The 23123-nt window shown below is 35.4% G+C and overlaps 1 protein-coding gene across 2 annotated transcripts; it reads right to left on the bottom strand.

Annotated features, from left to right (window-relative positions):
- Positions 1–603: 603 nt before the first annotated feature.
- Positions 604–21896, bottom strand: LOC128243265 (mannosylglucosyl-3-phosphoglycerate phosphatase-like). Of its 2 annotated transcripts, none has more exons than XM_052960916.1 (14): positions 21848–21896; positions 14757–14947; positions 13615–13701; positions 12332–12471; positions 10364–10489; positions 9626–9748; positions 8968–9133; positions 7566–7661; positions 6852–7019; positions 6408–6580; positions 6002–6079; positions 5068–5192; positions 1888–2470; positions 604–1669 (listed from the first exon to the last, which is right to left on the bottom strand). In XM_052960916.1, the coding sequence occupies exons 2-14, from the start codon at positions 14923–14925 to the stop codon at positions 1550–1552; spliced, it is 2154 nt and encodes a 717-aa protein (XP_052816876.1). In that variant the 5' UTR covers positions 14926–14947; positions 21848–21896; the 3' UTR covers positions 604–1549. The 2 variants fall into 2 exon arrangements, with proteins under 2 accessions (XP_052816876.1, XP_052816877.1); XM_052960917.1 differs by lacking the exon at positions 21848–21896 and adding an exon at positions 21781–21843.
- Between the last annotated feature and the right edge of the window lie 1227 nt (positions 21897–23123).

Below are 23123 nucleotides of genomic sequence, written 5' to 3'. Positions count from 1 at the left end.
ACTCATAGTGTATATAGTGAAATAAGAACATATAGCAAGCATAGTACATATATTTATCACAGAGCAACGGTCTTAAAAAGTCGTTATTACAGTCATTGAGTATTGCTCGAAACACAACAGTATATTAGACATGGTACAAATGACTGAAACTGCACAAAACATTGAATTCCAATATGCAAAATCGTGTTGTAAATATTTAAAAGATGTCATTGCTAAAATATTATAATTATATAGTACAATAATGAATAGTTGCAAAGTACTCGTGTACAAGAAAACAATAAAAACTTAATTTTATGACAGACGCGCCATAATGAAATAGTTTGGACCATAGTCGCTTACTGATGATATTCAATAAAGCAATTAGGTTTTAAAAAATCTCATTGTTGGAATGTACATGTATAAAAGTTTTTAAAATCAAACACAATAGTGATAAAATATGGCAGTAGTGGACACTGTAAAACAAATGATAATATGTGTACAGGAACCAAGAAATTGGACCTACGCAATTATCAAATGTGCATACACTTACTGTAATACAGTGGAAAATACTGCCACGAATAATGCTGAGTTCAAAGCCTCAAAACAGATATCAATAACAATTAATAATGCCACAATATTGAACAGATTGTGCATTTGGTAATGCCGCAATATTGAACAGATTGTACATTTGGTAATGCCGCAATATTGAACAGATTGTACATTTGGTAATGCCGCAATATTGAACAGATTGTACATTTGGTAATAACACAATATTGAAAATTGGATTCTAACTACATTTACAGCAAATGACATCGCCTATTGCCCTCTAATATGAACCACGCATACATTATAAAAAACAGGCAAGCTATAAGGAGGCTTCACTGGGTTAATATAAAAAGTATAAAATAGATGTATATCCAAAACAGCATTGTATACATAAACAAAACTCTAAAGAAATATTTTGATTCGATAAAAAAGAATGATATGCAAATTAAAAAGTATTCTTTGAAGTAAAGATTGAACTACTGGATGGCATATATCTGAAGTTCCAAGAACATATTATATATATTGTGTCCATTGGAAGACTTTCTATGGGATTAATATTTCAGACAAAACTAAGAATATAAATCATTTTTAAATGCGATTAAAAACAGTACCAAAATATATGTCAATTACACAAAGCAACAACATTTCTAGGACCCGTTATTTATAACATAGATTCATAAACTCCTCTTTTGTATCGATAAAGTGATTAAAAGCACCGACTTTTCTAAAGGATCCCAAATATTGAAATAACAAACATACTTACATGTTATTACAAAATAATTCAACACAATTCTCAATACATTTATTCTACATTGTATGATCTAACGCCTTTACCATATGTAATAAGTGGCCAGTTATAAAGCATACTTAAACGAGGGAGCAACACAGAGGCATGTTGAAAATCAACTGAGATAGCCATGAAAATATGGACCATGCAGTAAAACACGATGCTCGCGTTATTATCAAAAGATTTTCAAGATAGAAAACTATCTCGGAAATATAGCATGCAGATGTGAGGAATGACCTAGGAACTTGCGGAGGAGTCAACTGAGCTCTCCCGGCTCGAGGAAGCCTCTTGAATCACCTGATCCATCACATGCTGGCCAAGTCCAGCTTGCTTCTCCGCTAGCATGCTCCTTATTTTCTTTTAGAAAAACAAAACAAAATAAAAATGTAAGTAAATCTGTAAATTTTGCAAAACTTCTTACAAAAAATATGTACATGTACAAGTTGACATAAATGACAGGGTAAATAAATTCAGTACCGTTCTATCTCAGTAGAACATTTTTAAACTAATATACTAAAGAAGAACAGGTCAATGTACCAATGAAAAATTATATCATTTAGAATAAAACCCATTACCTGCTGGTCAGCGCGAACAATGCGGCCCTCCACTTTTGGACAGAGGTGCACCTGTTTCTCCTCCACATCTTCGATGCTCATCTGTCGCACGTAGGCATGTGACGTCTGACTTGTCAACTTCTTTGGCACATTCTTCAGGGGCTTCGTGAACACCTGGGTGATCTTGGCCAGGTGCTCCAGGTGCGCTGCGTCACCTATAAGGCTGTCTCTCCTGGAACAATATTTGTCCTGACTTTCCTTCGACCAAGCAATAGCAGCGTTCTCCAACACCGCTACTTCTGCTTTACTGATCGCCTTTTTATCACTTACCAAATTATCAGTACGGGGCTTTTTCTTAGGGCTGCCTTCTGGAGGTTCACTGGGTGTCTTGAATGGTTCACCAGATATCTCAGGTTCACTGCTGATTGGTTTGTGTTTGTTAGTTCTTATAGGTGCGTCTGGTTGGTCTTTATGTGCATTTTGGTTAACGTCTTTGGAGTCATTGTCGTTGGTTAGTGGGGGAGATGAAATGGAAGATGAGCGAGATTTCACTTTCGCATTCGACATGAACTTCTCCAAAGTCTTTCGCATTAGAAGCGTGCGCCTTGTTAAAAAAAACGAAAATCACTCAGTTGGTTAATTATGGTGGCAAATGTCTATGCAAATCAAACCAACACTTAATATAAAGGAAAACATTCATATTGTAACATGAAACAGATTGAGCATTTTATTTTATGTCATAAGTTTAAATACCAAGCCTAAATCTATAAAAGTGACATAACATAAAAAATAAACATATATTTTTTATGTAATTTTCTTTTTTAAAATACATGTTTTACAATTGAATAGTAATAATATTTGAAAATGCTTTAAGGGCCAAAATTTCATGTAGTAAGACCGTTTGGAATGAATTTTATTTTGCACTAACTAAAATATACAAGAATGTTATATTAATGCCATCAGTATAATAATAATATTACTAATTATGAAATTATTAAGCCTGAAAATATTAACAAAATTTGCATAATGGCAAAATAAAAGATGATGCATTATTATAAAGCATTTACATGAATTTATCTGTATATAACCAGTGCAAGGTTGTTCTGAGCTAAATTGTATTGAATACATCAGATGTTCAACAATAACAATCCATTGAACGTGCAATTAAGGCTTATTTTTTACTACTGTAAGCAAGTAACAAATAGAAAAAAAGAAGTTTGTCCATACTTACTGTCATGCCACCATAAACATGGACTTGCCAGATGAATGCCGCATTAAAATTAAGTTACGCCATAGTCATAACAGTAGAACATGAATGAGCATTTGACACACAGACTGTTTCCAACTATACTCAATACTAATATTATAAATGTAGAAAAAAAAACAAAGGACCATAATTCTGATCAAAATGTATGCAGCACAAAACGTCATGCTTGTCACATATGATTTCCGAAAAGGTGCACAAGGAGCTCAACACAACAGACTTGTTCTTACCCTACATCTTAAAGATAAAAAACTAAAATGGCCATGATTCTCAACTAAAGCTTGGTTAGTTGAAGATCCATCTTTCACGATTATCTGCCCATAATGCCAGGAAAGTTTCAATGAAAACATTCAAAACATAGTTTAGGAGTTTGACACACAAGGAGTTTCAGTATACTCAGTATAGGGAGAAAAATAACATATTGCATTTATCATGGTAGAATGGACACAACACAAAGTCATTCCTTCACAGTCCTCTGTAAAATTTTGTGGGAGAGCATTATGGTGTAAATGCCATGAGGTACAAACAATATACAAATTCAACTGATATGCTACCGCCTTTCAGTAATCCTATCTATGGAATTAAATTTAATACTCATGCATTGGGGGGGGGGGGTTTCAAAGTGGGGAGTCATCTTAGACTGGGCTTCTCAGAGATAACATTTAGTGCACGCAAAAAAACTTTGCTGTTAACACACTCAATACATTCAATAAACACTTCACTCCAAAAAGTTGACAACCAGTTTGTATATGGTACTCAGAAACAACATAAAACTAAATCAAAAGTTCATAAATGCATAACTCAAATGCTTACCATACATCATTAGCATGAATAGCTATAAATCCAAAATAATTTTGAAAATATGAATCAGTCACTCGGTATTTTAATATAGTATATTCATTCTGAAAAGTATCTGTACAATGTTACGGATAATTTTCAATCTTGAAATTAAGACGGGGATCTGCTGGAGTAAGAGAAATTCCTGCACACATCAGGGTAAAGCAGCTTGGACTCCTTTTGAAATTGTTTCCAATGTCATTTACAGAGAAATCATCCGTGGAGCATAAGAGCAAGCATTAAAATACTCAGACCTAACAAATGAACTTCTTTACATCAAATGTCAATATAAACTAGACGAGTATAATGTAAACTAGACGAGTATAATGTCAGCCCATAACTAACGATGCTACGAGGCCTTCTTTGTTGTCCCGAAAGTCACTGTTTCTCATTCAGGTTGCACAGAACCAAAATGTCAGCCCATACCCGTTTATGCTACAGTGGTACTGGAGATGTCCCGAGCGGCATGGTTTTTAGTACTAAATGTCAGCCAATACCTGATGACGTTACAGTGACTCTGGAGATGCCATGAGTGGCATGGTTTCTCTTTAAGGTAACAAAGTACTAAATGTCAGCCAATACCTGATGACGTTACAGTGACTCTGGAGATGCCATGAGTGGCATGGTTTCTCTTTAAGGTAACAAAGTACTAAATGTCAGCCAATACCTGATGACGTTACAGTGACTCTGGAGATGCCATGAGTGGCATGGTTTCTCTTTAAGGTAACAAAGTACTAAATGTCAGCCCATACCTGATGACGTTACAGTGACTCTGGAGATGCCGTAAGTGTCACAGTTTCTCTTTAAGGTAACAAAGTACTAAATGTCAGCCCATACCTGATGACGTTACAGCGACTCTGGAGATGCCGTAAGTGTCACGGTTTCTCTTTAAGGTAACAAAGTACTAAATGTCAGCCCATACCTGATGACGTTACAGCGACTCTGGAGATGGCGTAAGTGTCACAGTTTCTCTTTAAGGTAACAAAGTACTAAATGTCAGCCCATACCTGATAAACTTTAATACAGTGCTTCAGTAGATGCCATGAGTGGTACAGATTGTCTTTAAGGTTACATAGTTCTATATAAATATCAGTCCATACCCGACAATGCTACAGAGACTCTGACGATGTCCTGAGCGGCATTGTTTCTCATTCAGGAGGATCTGGACAGAATCAAAGTGGTTCCTCACTGCCGTGCTGATAGTCGGGCACTGTTCAGAGGACACCTTAACACAAGAATGTCTTCAGGTTTAACAATTTGTTGATTCATAACCTTCGTGAATTCTAGATTTGTCCAAGTTATTAATGTACTTATGAAGCATACAATTAAACAATTACCACCAGATTAATGGTCACATACACCAATGCTCATCTATTGGGGTGGGGGGGTCAGTAAAAAAAGGGACATAACAAAACAATTATAACAATTTCCTTAAAGTTATCTCCCCTGACAAGCAGTATAGAAGCGAGTGTATATATATATATATATATAGCTGGATTTCAGCTAAATAAATATACTATTTAAACTTTTGTTAAATGTTTTTTCTTCTCTCTTTTTTTGTTATCAAATTGCAACTATTCAATGTGCATTGGGGTTAAATTACAAAACAATATTTAAGATAAAATATATTTTACAATCTAGAGATATGACATATGGTCACATGATCTGCATGGTGGCAGTGATTACTGTGCTGTAAGGGAACTAACACCACGTGAAAAATGCACTTATTCAAGCTTGAGTAACCGTTCTTGCTATACATACCGTGGTATGTATATTACATTTGGCAACATGAGCAACAAGTTTGATTTGAATATATTGAACGGTTTTGGACTTATGGCCTCGGTTAAACAAATTACAGAACTCCAACAACTACACGGCTATCATAAAACATCAACTATGTTTCTTTAACACTCAGACAAGCTCATAATAAAACAACACTTTATTTCTAACCATAGACAATCAATCTTGATCACTTTACCACAAGCTGGCTGGCTATTGGGAATATCACAATAATTGTAATGAAAACTAATTTACCACAATAGGACAATCCTTAAACATGTCATAACCATCTTTTCCAGTAGCAATGTATTCTTTCGTACACAGGCGATATTTCTGAAAAGAAAGTAGAAAAATGCAATTAACAAATCTTCATCTAAAAGCAAAATCGTACCAAATTTTCAGCCAACTTAATATAAAACATTGAGATAATAAAAATAAAGCACTTTCATGAAAAGAGTATGTCAATGTATCCTCATTACAATCAATTTATAATACACAAACTATTTTAACAGAACAATAAATATTATTTTGTCAATGCCAAGTTAATTCCTTAATTCACTGCAAATAGCATTTAAATGTAATGATCAATTCCTTAATTGATAATACATAAAATTCACAATTAATGAACCAACTCCATATCCTTATGCTCATAACTCCCCACCTGATCAAGCTGCACATATTCATCCTGCACCTTGACCAGTTCCGGTTCCACTCTCTGTCCTGGAGGTTTGCTGGGGTCAAACACAAATGTGAGACCGGATAATTGGGGGAACCGGCCCTCCAGCTTGGGTATTGAGGACACACCGTTCTCAAGGGCTGCTATCACATCAGCACCTGCATAAACACATAACGGCAGTAGTAGTATTTCAAGACATGTAGTGGATAATTGTTTGTTTCAGGGTAAGATTTTTATTCATTTTATACTTTCCAGTGGTCTATAATGATTAATTGAGTACTTTTGTAACATTGGGGCCAAGGGTTTCTATGATGACAAGGGGGTCAAACAAGGAATCTGACAAGGACAATAAAATAGTTCCGTAGCTTAAACTTACACTTACTGTCTCAATCAACATCTCTTTTCAACATAAAACTATGTTATTCTTACCAGTGATTTCTATAACCACGAGGGGGTCCACCATGGGCAGGATAGTGAGAAGGTCGCGTAGCTTGAACTCCCCTTTGCTGTGTATGCGGTCTGACCGGAATGTTCCGGAGTTCATCATACATATGTCGGCAGGTACCGCCTCCAGGATAATGTCAGTCACAAAATTACCTTATAAAGGAGGTAAAAGGTGTTTAATTTGTTTCATTTACTGTGGTTTGTAAGAGAAATGGTCCAAGGTCAATGGTTTTGCTAATCAGCAGACAAACTAAGAACTAGGACACTCATTTTGCTCATGTGGACGACTCTAATTTAAAGGAGTCTACACAACAAGCTCTGTCACAAAGTGTGTTTAGTGCGTTCTTCAAAAACACTGGCTAAAGGAAATACCTTAAACATGTCTGATATTATAAACAAATGGCAAAGCCAAACGTGATAAATTAAACTAACTATAACAAAAACATTGATAATTTATCACTTTAATACCGAGGTTGGTTGCCAAGGTTTTTCTAGAGCCAAACTAGCCGTTCATGCTCGAACAAGCCCATGTCATTGATCACGTTTCTACCTTGTATCTTGACTACCCTTCTCAAATTAACTTTTCATTAGGACCCATTTAGAGGAAGAATTGACCTTCCACGTTTCAACAAACCATTGACAAACCATGGAACAATCAATTGTTCGCACTAAGCTGCCAATTAACACCACTACAATTACCAAGGTTTGTTTCCGAGGTCCTAATGGAGGCAAATCGGCCGTCCATACTGACACCCATACTGCCAAGGTGTTCGTCCATCCGCTTGTCTATATCAGCTGAAACATACAAGAGTTCACAGTTAAAGGCAAAGAAGTTCAAACGACCCCTCATATCTGTTCAATTGCATTCCTAAATAAATGCTTAGAATAGTGGCTAATATCCTAAACTATTCTTATTATTATAAAGAATTATGATCCATTTCATGTGAAAAGCAACATTGTTCAATGTTCACAGACTCCCAAGTGATCATATGACAATCATGTGATGAAGGGATTCAATAGAACATGGCTTGAATTTTCCATGCCCATTGACAAGCCCCACAATGCTATGTGCTCTAAATATGTGAGACTTAAGATGTATAATTTTGGCTTATACCATATTTTCACTTAGACTGCAATTTATTAGATTTTCCTACATATATAATATTTTATACATCAGTTGTTTTTTATGAGAGCATTATTTTACCTCTTTAAAAGTGGATAATTGTTGGTTTCACTGTATGATCGTAATATTTTTTACTGAGTGAGCATCAAGAGTTATATTTCACGAGTGGCATAGCCTGGAGTTAAACATTCACTTTGAGTGTTCACTAGTTGAAAATCATTGCGATCACACACTAAAACAAACAATTTTTCTTTTTAAAATATGCCTAAAAGTAGCAATTAAAGACATTTAACTGCATTTTATTAGAAAAATGTGCCATACTGTATGCGCACATAGCATCAGTTTTGAAATGATATCATTATTATTGTTTCCCAGTTCTGTGCATGCTGATGTTAGATTTAAATAACATGACTGGCTTATTTTAAAATGAATAAAAAAGTTTCTAAAACCACTAAATGAAAACAATACATCATAGTGTCTAAAAATGTTAAATAATTAAGATGATTATGGGTTATAAGTTAAAATTATGTAAGTGGACTTTCTCAGCTTTCAGACTCTGCAGTTAATCAAGCATATTGCTGTTGATATTAGAGCACAACTAGGATAATTAATCGGAAATTAGCAAAAGTGTGACAATTGGTTCCATAAGAAAAAGTCAGCGAATCTGACATCACTTTGATGTGATGAAAACAGCGAAGTCAATTAACACAGACAATAATCGCCCTCAAGGATGACCCCTAGCTACGATAGGATGTCCCCTGGTAGCTAAGGATGTGGTATGACAAACAATTTCTGTTTTTCACTGACTTAGCCATTTAGACCAAAATTGAAAAAAAAAATTGACTGGCAAATTGACGGTTTTTAGAAGCCCTGGTTATAACTACTTATTTCATTGATTTAGATGTAATGTCATATTCTGAAATGAATTTATGTTCTGTTCTAAAAAATCACATGTGCAGCAAACAAAAAATGATTTACCTGACATTCTTTGAATTTCCATTTTCATCTTCTCATCTTCTGGGAAGGAAGAGTCAAAGTCAACTCTCTCTATGTTGAAGGAGATATCGTTGTCTTTAATCTCTACCGCAATCTTGCTCATGTTACGGAAATCTGTCCCACTTTTCAACACATACTTGCCATTCACCTAATAAAGCATTATAGAAACTATGACATAACAGCATCTACAGAAATGGAAATATTTTCATGGTTCATATCAGGTACTACATGTAGCATATGAAAATGATTGTTTCGTCTTTCTTCTATTCAGAACTTTGATATAGACCAAAATTTGTCTTCTTTAAAAAAGCTAAAAAGTTTTTATCAAATAACCCCTCTAGTACAAGCAATTTAAAGGACATTCATAATTCGGTCAAAATTTACATATTAACATATCCAAATACATCACTGGTCCCTATACATGTTGACTATCACGCCAGGTACTTCCATTGCATAATTTCCATTTATCATGTAATTATATCTTAAATTTGCAATATGATAGAACTCCTTCAATGTTAAACCCACTCATAGTCTGGAGCACATAGTCATGGTTGTGCCCTCCCAGGACTAGCTCCACCCCCGGGATATGTAGGCATAAACTTATCACTAAACATTTCCCTTCTATATTTAGCCCACTCACAGTTTCAAGCCCATAGTCATGGTCGTGCCCTCCAAGGACAATGTCCACCCCTGGAATATCCTCCGCTACTTTCCTGTCATTGGGCCACCGCATGTGGGTTAAAGCAATCACCAGTTCCGCTCCCTAAAGTAGAGTGCTATGCATAATACAATCATAATACAATCCACAGTTTTGCTCCCTAAAGTATGGTGTCAATACAATTCATTGGATATAATTTTGTTCAAATTTTTTTACACAAGTTATTGAAGCATGATTCAAAATCTGATATATTTTACTCTTTTTATAATTGAATTCTGCCATAAAACATCTTCAGGAAAAAAAATCATAAATGTTTTATGGAAAATAGTTCTAGAGCATAAAGAGAGCAAGTGCTCAAACACAATATGTTGAACCCAAGTGTTTTATGCATTATTTAAATACCACACAAATCTCATAATTAATCAGAGAGTATGCTATCAAAAACAGAAATACACGTAAGATTTTGAATCCTGCTTTGCTGTTATGTGGCAAAATGAGGTGAGATAGAGATATAACTGAAGCAATTTAGGACATTTGGGCCAACACCGTAATAATGATTGTGGAACTGTGCATATTCATTACAAATTTGTCCTGAAACAGAGATCAAATACAAAACTAATATTATGTACTGTATTTCCTTTTAAAGTTATTTATGATATCATATAAAAAGTACATGAACTTATCTTGGATCCACAAATATGACTTGTAAACTGGCTGTACCTCTTCCCTGAGTTCCTTAGCAAGCTGGTTTCCAACCTTCACAAAGTCTTCAAAGATGATATCTGCCGGGTCAATGGTTGATAAAGTGTCTATCCATTCCTCCTCAACCAAACCCATTAACCCGATCTGAAGTTAAGGTATTCAGGCTTGTCAAAGGTGTAGATATTTGATCATGAACTGATAAAAATAATCAAAGATGCAGTTTTTATTAATCATTGATTTCCTGATTGATACTGATTCATATTGAAATGAGTTGTTGTACAATATTTATCTAAATTTATTGAACAAGAGTGCATTGGGACGCCGGGGTTGGACGCCAACTCTTTTTTGTTCTTTACAGTCAATAAGGGGCATAATTTAAAACTCAACAAGAAACGCCGCAATGCGAGGAAACCAGGTTTTCAACGATTGACAGAAAAACTTCAGTCTGTGTCTGTTTTTCTATTTTTAGTAACAGTGACATTGAACCTAGGGACCCCAAATGCAATCCATTGAAAGGTATCCATAAACTCTTCCTTTATACCAAGTTGTGTCAGGATATGTCAACCCTAACTTAAGTTATACAGTTTCAACCATTTTTCTACTTTTAGTAACAGTGACCTTGACCTTGAATCTAGGTACCCCAAACGCAATCCTATGAAAGGTATCCATAAACTCTTCCTTAATACCTGGTTTGGTCAAGATATGTAGACCCTGACTAAAATTATTCAGTTTAAACTGTTTTTATATTTTTAGTAACAGTGACCTTGACCTTGAATCTAGGGACCCCAAAACGCAATCCCATGAAAGTATCCACAAACTCTTCCTATAGACCAAGTTTGGTCAAGAAATGTCAACCCTAACTAAAGATACTAGTATTCAGTTTGAACCATTTTTCTATTTTCAGTAACAGTGACCTTGACCTTGAATCTAGGGACCCCAAAATGCAATCCCATGAAAGGTATCCATAAACTCTTCTTATAGACCAAGTTTGGTCAAGATATCTCATCCCTAACTAAAGTTATTCAGTTTCAACTGTTTTTCTATTTTCAGTAACAGTGACCTTGACCCTAGGGACCCCAAACGCAATCCCATGAAAGGTATCTATAAACTCTTCCTGTACACCAAGTTTAGTCAAGATAGGTCATCCCGAACTAAAGTTATTTAGTTTCAACCGTTTTTCTATTTTAAGTAACAGTGACCTTGACCTTGAACCTAGGGACCCTAAACGCAACCGCATGAACGGTACCCATAAACTCTTTCTATAGACCAAGTTTGGTCAAGATATGTCAACCCTTACTAAAGTTATTCACTTTCATAGGTGAGTTTGACGCCTCCCGGCCGCCCGCCTGCCCGAACATCGACGTTCGCCATTCTAATAACCAGGTTTCACTATGTGAAAACCTGGTTAATAAAGCAAAAGTTACGGGACTTGCTAAACATGTGCATTTCATATTTCATGTGAATATCTTGTATGGTTATTAGTTTATAGCCATAGCATGACTTCTTTGATCTATTAAGGGCAAATACATGACAACAATTAAAGCCATGAAAATGGGCCTAGCTGCATGTGTGCCTTTTGTCACTAGTAAAATGTGAACATTACAAAGTTTAATAATATGTATATAAAACTTCTACATCTGATATATTATTACAAAGTGAGTGTTTGCATGACTTTTTCAAGCTATGAAGACTCAAGAGGTGTAACTAGACTTTTAACAAACCCAAGTAATGGGCCTTGCTACACATGTGCATGTGTACAAAGTTTCATGTGATTATCTTGACTGCTTATAAAGTTATGGCAAAGCAAATGTTTTCAAATAACATACAAGCAAAAAATGACATTCCTGATACCGGTAGTTCATCACTCCAACATGAGACTATTATGTATGGTATGAGTAACTTAAAAGTCATCGATAGAAAACTTAACACAACTACAGTATGAGAATAATAATATGCATATTCCAATACATAACAGAGACTACAGACCTTGGTCCCGCCCCAATCCATAAGGTGCTTGACTTTCCCATGGGCCAACGGGGCATCACTCAGCTTGTCTGTGATGTTGCTAAGCAACCAGGGGAATGTTGACTGCTCCACAAAATCTTCAAGATGGTCCACACCAAAATCTGAAAAAGGGATACAGTTTCTGTTAGGTACGCACTCCATAACAATTTCATCTGCAGATGTTCTATGATATAGAACTATAATGCTCCATAACAACTCCAGACAAATGTGGTAATGTAGCATATTATAATTATATATTTTAATCTCTACACTAAATGCATGTACATTGACATTGAATCAATATAATAATACTCAAACACTTAAAATTAAAAGACAAACACTCAATTCATTCATGTATTTGATTCCTTTGCAATATGTCTTACTAACACCAAACTAACAACAACTATTATTGCAGAACATTTTCATATGAAGCATTAGTAAACATATGACTGTCCAAAACACTTGCTTTGTATCTTTGCACAATGCGCATTGCATGTTTCATTTTGTAATTACCTGTATATGAAGTTTGAAGTCAATACATCAAAGACTTTTCAAATAATGATCCGGACAGACGTAAGTATGAAAATTAGCAAAAGGAAATAACTCCAAAGAATTACTGCAACCAGAGTTATGGTTCTTCTGTACTGCACTTCTCCTAAATAAGAATATTCTGTGTACGAAATTTGAAGTATATACCTTCAAGACAAAAAAGCATGAAAATTAACACGTGGCAAAAATACAGAAGCCAAAGTTTTGGTTCCTATACACTGTGCTTCTCCTCAATGAGATATATTTGTATATGAAGTTTGAAGTCAATACATCAAAGACTTTTCAAGTAATGCTCCAGACAAAGTAATAAGTATGAAAATTAACAAAGGACAAACACTAAAATAATACTGCACCCAGATTTATGGTTCTCAAGTAATGCACTTCTCCTAAATGAGATCTATCTGTATATAAATTCTTAAGGTTATACCTTAAAGACTTTTCAAGTTAAGCTCAATACAAGATTTTGGACGCACGCACCAACAAATTTAAACAAAGCAAACGTATCAAGTAGTAAACAATTCACATGTATAAATAAGTGCAATATTTATCAAGTACAGGTAATCATAAAAGTACACTAATCAATTAACTTGCTAAAGAAATAGAATTTAAAAAAAATCTATTTAAAATGTGTAATGTCATTAATTACAATTATGCTACATGCCAAGATGTATTTATATAGATAACATTTTCAAATAATTGTAAAGTTAAGTGTTCACCAAAGTCATGGTTCCCGTACACTGCACAATGGACCGGAATGCTGTTTAACACTGGCTGCATCTGTTCTCCCTTCAGAAATATGCTCACTGAAATAAAGTGAAGCAGTGTTTTATACTTACAAATACGAATGTTTCATAACACCTGTCATGAACAGCCATATTTGTGTTCCTCTTTTCTTGAATGTAAGGGTATGTTGTATACCACAATATATACAATATTGAGGAATAATTTCTGATGATAAGATACTGCAATATGATTTTATAATACAAGTACTTGACACTCTTCTAAGATTGAAGTTTTTTTTAATTTGTTTATGAATAACACTCATGTGACAAAATTCTTTTTTTTTAAATTGACAATAATTCTTCACAAGTTGTCATTATTACTTGTTTATATCAAGTTGAAATAAGCATAATCTCTGACATCACCAACACAAAGCAAAGTGACAACCAAAATAATAGAAACGAAATTTAATTTCTTTGTCTTTGTATAATTCATTATTAAGAATTATACATTTGTAAATAAGACAGCAAATATTTAAGTTACAATTCTTTGCATTAAAAATATGGACCAATTCAAGTTCCTCCTTTTCAGAAACAATTTTATTTTACAAAAGACATATTTTTTTTACTAATTATGCAAGTTGCTGTAATCAACTGTTTACAGAGTTGAAGTCTAAGCACTGATGTTATTTTCCATAAGTCGATGCAACTTCTGCCTTCAAATAAGTCGAAAAATAAACATTAGTATAAAGTGTGGCATTACTTTCACAGCACTGATCATCATAAATCATGGTGACAAACTGTTGATAATTAAGCTAAAACTTTGTCTTTAACAGCTTGTTTACCGGTAGCTACATAATACATAATACTTTAGAACACTAGTCATTACTTGGAATGGTTAATAAGTTAACCAATTCACAAGTACCGGTATAAAGGACAACCTCATTTTTCTCTTAAATTAAACATTTCTTTTTACAATATATTTCAAAATCTACCTGAAATACTATGTATCACAAAATATCCGAATACCAACTTAATATGCAATAACCTTCAAAGAATAATTGCACATGTAGTAACAACCGTATTCATTTTTATCTCTCATTTCTTGAAATCCTTATTTAATACTAAGCCAGACTTACTCAGTGAAGGATTTAATGCATCCCCGCTGAAGAGGACAAGTGGGTTCTCCTCCTTCAGGGAGTGGACATAGTGGGCCATCCTTGCAGCCCCTCCGGCAGGCTCCATCTTCTGGGGCTCCACATTGTACACATCATTAAAGTGCAGAATGGTCAGCTTTTTAGGTCCCATGCTCACTTGTTAAATTCCAAAACTAAAAATTGAACTTGACATTGAAGGTCATCCTTCAAATATAGTTTGATTACAGTGGTCAAAATTTAACCACCTGAACAAAATCAACCAATTGGATAGTCAAAAAAGTTGTTTTCATAATAAATTACATAACTCAGTCTGTGAAATTACAAGAACACAGACACAACTGGAAAAGGACTTATACTTTCTCAATGACTGGTGGAGTTTTGGGACTCTTGGGTTCAGAAGCCAGCCAACTATGAGGTAGAAAAAAAATTGTAAAAAACTTTCTTGATGTAAAAGCTTAGTAACTCACAAATCAAATGTATTTAATCCATAGTCTTTGTAACTTCAACCGGACACTAAAATTTTAATTCAGATTACTAAACCTAAAACTTATAAGTTGCAAGAAAAATGACTCCTAAAAAACAAGAAACTGATAAAGACCAACATACTAAAAAAAAATTTGGGTTCCACTGCAAACATGTTTTTAAAGGCCTAGTTTAAGCCTTCTATAAGTGACCCCCCCCCCCCCTAAACCATGTATTAGTACACAACCTCTGTTAATTGATCTTCATCTCATTGCCTAATTGGCTTATCAGATCTCTGACCGGAGTATCCTGCTGTGCAGTTTGTTGTGTCCTCAGTAGCCACTCTATATGTATGTGCATGTAATATGATACCGGGAGTTCTGGAAGATATACTATCATGAATAAAGCTAGTGAACGGTCATCTGTTGTTTCTAAGAATATCTAATCCCCGAACATATCATCTGGCGACGAGGATACTGTGAATTAATAGTGTAATATTTGGATTAATGATCATTTTGTTTAACTAATGGATAAAGACGTTAAACAGTGAACATAAAATGAATAATCTTCCGAATTTTCCATCCTTTGATGTGGACACAGACAAATCAAACGCTGGCACGCGTTGGGAGAAATGGCTAGGGCGGTTAGAAAATTTATTTGTAGGATTAAAAGTGACAGATGATGACCAAAAACGGGCGTTGTTGCTTCATTACGCTGGTGAGAAAGTGTATGACATATACGATGTAGAAAAAAGGGACACGGATGCGACCTTCGAGGCAACGAGGAAAGTGTTTAATGATTATTTCGCCCCTAAAAAGAATGTTCAAATGGAAAAATACAATTTTCGGTCATGCAAGCAACATTACACGCAGTCAGTAGATGAGTTCGTGACAAAACTCCGGACACTTGCAAAAAATTGTGAGTTCACAAACGTAGACAAGGAAATTTTACAACAAGTAATTCAGAACTGCAGATCGAACCAATTAAGACGTCGTGCCCTGCGAGAACCGGATAAGGCATTATGCGACATATTAACAATGGGTCGAATGCTGGAGCAATCCGACCGACAGGCTGCTGTTATGGAGAATTCGGACATTGTGCAAAGGGTTTCACAACAACCACGTGGAAGTGTGAACAGGCGTGGACATAAACGAGAGCGCGGTGGTCAGCATTATGCAAATTCTGGCATGCGAAGAGGTTTATCGGCGAAACCACGTGATCACCCTGGCTTATCGGCGAGACCACGTGATCGCGCTCCACTGAATGAAAATACCTGCCGAGCATGTGGTTATGAATACCCACACAAGCATACCTGTCCAGCGAAGGGCAAAACTTGCAATCTATGCAAAAAGCCTAATCACTTTAGTAGGTGCTGCCGACAGAGGGGTATTAGGGAAGTTAAGCTACAGTCCGATTCAGAAGATGAATACAACTACCAAGTCAGTGTAAAAAGTGTTAGCAAAAACAACAAGACTCCGAAAACACTCATCTCAATTAACAATATAGCAGTAAAAGTAACAATAGATACCAGTTCGAGTGTAAACATTATCGATGAAAACACATACGCATTCCTCGGAAAACCAACACTTAAAATGAAACATTTACCTAAATTATTACCATACGGAGGGGGTTCAAACTTGAAAGTGAAAGGTTGTTGTGAAATGACAGCTGAGAAAAATGACAAAATAGTTGTAGACAAATTTTACCTAGTCAAAGGTAATTACGGGACACTTTTAGGATTTCAAACGGCTTCAGACTTAGGTGTTGTTAAAATAATCCAAAATGTCAACATTTCACAGGAAACAATCGAAAGAAAATACCCAGGAATATATGAAGGTATTGGGAAATAGAAGCAGCAAACCGTGAAACTTCACGTAAACAAGGACGTGCATCCAGTGGCACAAAAAGAAGAACTCCTTTTCATTTGCGAAAAAAGGTCGAAAAGGAAATTGAAACAATGTTAAAAAACGACATAATAGAGGAAATAAGGAATGAATCAACGCCATGGGTGTCTCCAATCGTGACACCTTGAAGAAAAATGGTGACGTCAGAATTTGCGTTGATATGCGATTGGCAAACAAAGCGATTGAAAGGGAACGACACCCAATGCCAACCATCGATGAGCTTATACATGATTTAAATGGATCAAAAGTGTTTAGTAAAATGGATTTGAAATCTGGATACAATCAACTAGTTCTCGAAGAAGAGTCACGCCCAATTACAACCTTTTCGACGCACATAGGTCTATTCAGATACAAACGATTGAACTTTGGGACAAACTCCGCAAGCGAAGTATTTCAAAAGACAATAAGTTCAATAATAGAAGGAATTCCAGGAGCAAAGAACATTTCAGACGACATAATTGTATATGGGAAAAACCAAACAGAGCATGACATTGCATTAGACAAAGTGTTCAATGGACTTCATCGCAACGGGTTGACACTTAATAAACAAAAAAGCGAATTCAACAAGTCAGAGATTACGTTCTTTGGTGTTGTTTTCAATGGGTCAGGGATCTCAGCAGATCCGTTAAAAGTGGAAGCTATCCGGAAAATGGAACAACCAACCAATGTGTCAGAAATAAGAAGTTTTCTTGGAATGACAGCATATTGCTCCCGTTTAATAAAGGAATATGCGACAATAACAGAACCTCTCCGAAGACTGACAAGAAACGAAACACCATGGTCATGGGAACGTGAGCAAGAAAACGCGTTCGAGAAGCTCAAACAGGATCTCTCAAGTGACACAGTGATGGTGTATTTCGACCCAGGGAAGGAAATAGAAGTAGTGACAGACGCTTCACCAGTGGGACTTTCAGCAATTCTTACCCAACAGGGCAAAGTCGTGGCGTATGCAACTCGGGCATTGTCACCAACAGAGTCTAGGTACAGTCAGACGGAAAGAGAGGCGTTAGGTGTTGTATGGGCATGCGAACACTATAACATGTATCTTCGTGGTGCCCCATGCTTCACTGTCATAACGGACCATAAGCCGCTAGAATGCATATTGAAGAAAAAACAACCGCCTCTAAGAATTGAACGGTGGGGTTTACGACTTTAGCCATACAAAATGAACATTGTCTATAAGCCTGGAAAAGACAATCCATCTGACTACCTGTCAAGACATCCATTGAAAGATGTTGGTAACGATAGAAACCTAGCAGAGGAATATGTGAATTTTATCGCTGAAAGAGCTGTTCCAAATGCTATGACATTAGATGAGGTAAAATCAGCATCGATAAGTGACAGTACAATAAGAAAGGCTATTGAGCTTACAGAAAATGGAAAATGGTACGAAATAAAGACACTAAGTGATCGAAAAATAAACAAAGAAGAATTATCTGCACTTAGAAGTGTGAAGGATGAACTGAGTGTACACTGTGGAACTGTACTTTTGAGAAATGACAAGATCGTTATGCCTAAATTGTTAAGAGCGCAGGCTATCAAACTGGGCCACGAAGGGCATCAAGGGGTCGTGCGAACCAAGAGCTACATACGTTCAAAAGTCTGGTTTCCTAACTTGAACGCTGATATCAAAACAGCAATAAAAGGTTGTTTGGCTTCCCAAGCAAATACAAAGGAACCGAGATCAAGAGAACCACTGAGAATGCCGGAAATGCCATCAGGCCCATGGATGAATTTAAGCGCGGACTTTTGTGGACCGTTACAAACTGGGGACTATTTCTTAGTTATCGTTGATGAATATTCACGTTATCCAATTGTGGAGATAGTCAAATCAGTATCGGCGAACACTGTCATACCAGTGCTGGACAAAATAATAGCAATGTTCGGGGTACCAACAGTGATCAAAACGGATAATGGCAGTCCATTTAACAGTAATGCATTTTCAGATTATGCAAAATACTGTGGATTTATTCACCGAAAAAAACACACCTAGGTGGCCGCGGGCAAATGCTCAAGCAGAGTCTTTTAATAAGCCCCTAATGAAATGCATCAAATCTTCACATGTAGAAGGAAAGAACTGGAAACAGGAGTTATTCCGTTTCTTACGCCAATACAGAGTGACGCCACATACGTCAACTGGTTTTACGCCATTCCGTTTATTGTTTCAGCGGGAACCATCAACGCGATTACCAGATATCGCAAAACCAGAACAAGATGTTAGATTAGACGAACTCGCAAGGCGTAATGACGAGAAATCAAAATCCCACTCGAAAGAGTATGAGGACAGAAGGATTAGGGCAAGGGAACGTCACATCAATATTGGTGACAAAGTGCTACTGCAAAATGAGACACCGTCTAAGTGCTCTACGCAGTTCAAACCAATGCCATATACGGTTACGGAAACAAAAGGACCTATGATCAGTGTAAAATGTGATTCAGGACATCGAGTTACACGTAATTCGCCTTTTATGAAAAAGGTTGAACCATCATTGGATGCCTCCAACATGGATATGAATAATAATGACGATGATCTTGGGGATGATCTGATCGATAATGATGGTGGTCAAAATACGACGGAGGTTCACACCCGACCAACTAGGGAACGACGACCTCCGACTTATTTGAGCGACTATGTGCGGAGTGTTGATAATAAGGTTTCATAGTGATATGGGCATAATAAACCCAGTGAAATCTGAAGATCGATGATATTTGATCTTTCGTGTGAGTTGTAAACATAAATGAGTACAAAATTATCTTATATTGTTTTATTATAGTTAATATTGATAAGGCGTTTTAAATGAGTTTTGACATATGAACATTTGATAAATTCTAAAACATTCAGTATATTTTAATTTCTCACAGTGAATATCTGCCAAAGACATACTTTAAAGTAAAGAAAAGAATGTGGACAAATTATGGACAATTTAGATGACAGACGATTTTCTTATATAACATTATTCTTTAAAAAAAAATATGAATAAGATTGTGTACGTATGTGTAAATGTTTGGTATTGCTCATGTAGTAGAAACGTTTTATCTAGTAGAAGTAAATATAACCTTCGAACTGACCTCACCAGTATCAAGTTTCAATGAGTTACTGATTACCTTGGAATTTCTTAAACCCGTAAACACTATAGTTAAGTTCACAGAATCAATTCCACCAGAGTATGTTAATAATCTAATTATCAATTGCAAAGTTATCGATGTGGTTTGCAATATTAAGTTTTGATATATTCGTATTATAATTATAACATACATGTATTACTTTTAATTAATGAATGTTGTTTTTATATTAATATTTTTCAAATAACATTCAATCTGAATTGAGGAGGGATGTTGTGTCCTCAGTAGCCACTCTATATGTATGTGCATGTAATATGATACCGGGACTTCCGGAAGTTATACTATCATGAATAAAGCTAGTGAACGGTCATCTGTTGTTTCTAAGAATATCTAATCCCCGAACATATCACAGTTTTCGATGATTTATTATAAAAATGGACCCTATATGGCCCTCAGCCAATAAACTAATACACAGGAAATTGGCCCCTACTGTGACACCAGTGCAATTATCAGGCCAAACATTCCTTAAACAAGGCCTTTAAGTATGGCCTAGGTGTTCTGTTATTCCTCTGATAAGGTTTCAGACCTTGACCTTTACAGTAGCTCAGTCACCCTAGGTTACCAGTTTTTCAGTAGGACTACTCAGTTTTCGAGTTAGGTGTTCCGCCTATCTAATTGATTTTTATAAGGTTTCAAAAAAAGTATTTGTTTGTTTACACTAATACAGAAGTGAAGCTAGTTATAAACCTGAACCATATTGTCACAAAACACCATGCAGCGGTTGCTTCCCTTCTTTAAAATTGCTGAGGAAAGTAATTGCTGTTTGAGTTTGTAAAGTACAGTACAGGTTTTCTCAGGATAGACACTTGCAATATAAAAGCTTTCCGATCGATATGCTAACATTGGTGACTGTTACCTTTCTCATCCCCAACTTTCTAATTTTATTTTATAAAAATTCAAACCTCTTGGTAGTTACTTTACAATTAATGTAGCCATATAAGATGAATGTTAAGCTTCCCACTAAAAAAGAAAGTCTGAGCAAAAAATTCTACATTCTGGTTGAGCTTACAATAGTAATAGGCCTATAGGCTGGCAGAGGGTCTTGACCAGGAAGTCATATGCGAGCAAAATGACCTGATGACAAAGATATTTACAACAGAGATATTGCATTGTTGCAAAACAAAGCATACAAATTGTTGAAGGAATAAGTTTGTTGGGATTGAGGCTTTTTTTCTCATTAGAAAATGGGCTACAAAATACCAAGTCCAAGTCCTACAGTAGATTTTCTACTCAGTAGTCCTCCTTGCCACCTGATGAAATGGTTTAAGATCGAGGTATGGTCTCAGTTCAAGCTACAGTATAGTTTACTTGATATTTTACTGTGATGTCTAAAAAGACTGACCAGCTGTAATAATGTCATTATAGAAACAAGTACGTACACAACACGGTACAGTATTTATTACCACAAGAGCTACCTGGCTAGACCACACTGAAAAAAACTCTAACTAATTGGCATTTTCAAATGACAATATCAAGAAAGATAGTTAAAATACTTAAGGATAAATAGCGCTGCATACTTTTGTAATATGTTTCTGTTGTAAAAAGATACACAAGACAATATCAGAAAATTATCTACAAACTTACAGGAAGTCATTAGACGCTTTTCCAGAGCGGTTAGGTGATCAGGATTTGTTTACAACAAAACGGCATAGATTAAAACGGCACATCACACTAATAGTATTTGACTCTTTGATTTATATTACGCCACTTTCAAATAATGAACATTTCCGTTTCGGAAATGTGTAACAATGTACAAGTTTCATAATTATGACATTTTATTTTTAAAGTGAGTTCTATTTAATGTAAGGGAGAAAACAAGCAAATCAGCTTTGACTTTATTGGCGGAGTTGTCTTTCTTAGTAATCCTAAAATATAATTGCTGTGTGGTCATCTGTGACTTTAATCCCTAAATTGACATTTTTGGTGGAAACTCTGGATCATTCCGTTGATTGTTTTTAAGGTGTACACATCATATTTTACTTTATCTGAAACTGTTGGAATTGGCGGGAAAAGTTATTGAAGGTTAGTCAATTAGTTCTACTTCTAGAATCTAGTATTTCTAGAATATTATTTAATTAGAAGTGTGATTGTTATAATTACATTTGAGCAGTTGTATCTAAGTATTTAGTAAGTTTGAAATATGATAGTTAAAATATTTCTAAAAGGTCAAGATAGTGTGTCAACCCTGCATGTTAATATTATAAGTAATATAATATTAATGAATCCACTTATTTTAGATCTGCGGCACCGGTTGTATGTATCTGTCAGGGGGGATATAAAGGCAGTTTGGCCTACAGCTGGTGAGTTAGATTATATGTAATGCGATGTGAAATGTGCTTGTACCTGTTTTGTATATGATGTTTGTAATGTTTTAACAGGATTATATTACGTAATAGTACTGCCGCTAGAAAATAGTATTAATTATGAGGAATATTGATTCTCGAAGTATTTATATAGAAAATATTCTGACTTCTTTGTGAACTCTTGTGTTATTTGCTAAAGTTGTTTTTATGTACTTTCAGCGCTGTGGATTATTGATATATGTAATAAAAGCCCCTAAAGACTTCCGACGTGTTATCCAACTACACTGAACCCTAACTGCTGAGTTAAACCGTTATTATAGTCGTGGCCATAAGAAACCACCCTATTACAATAATAAATTGCAAAACACAGGGACAAGCCCTGTATTCGAACATACAAAAATAAATTCATTTTAGGGGCACAAAGCAAGGGTCCAAGAAATGCATGAACATTTTTTTAAAATTCAAAACAGTTTCAACACAATCATATTTTGTACACTATCTTACATCAACTTGTATATATATATATATATATAAACATACAGCATACTTAGAAGCTG

The sequence above is a fragment of the Mya arenaria genome, chromosome 8 (assembly GCF_026914265.1).
Source record: "Mya arenaria isolate MELC-2E11 chromosome 8, ASM2691426v1".
NCBI lineage: Eukaryota > Metazoa > Mollusca > Bivalvia > Myida > Myidae > Mya > Mya arenaria.
Note: the sequence above shows the minus strand (reverse complement) of the source record. Positions and strands in the feature narration are given on the sequence as shown.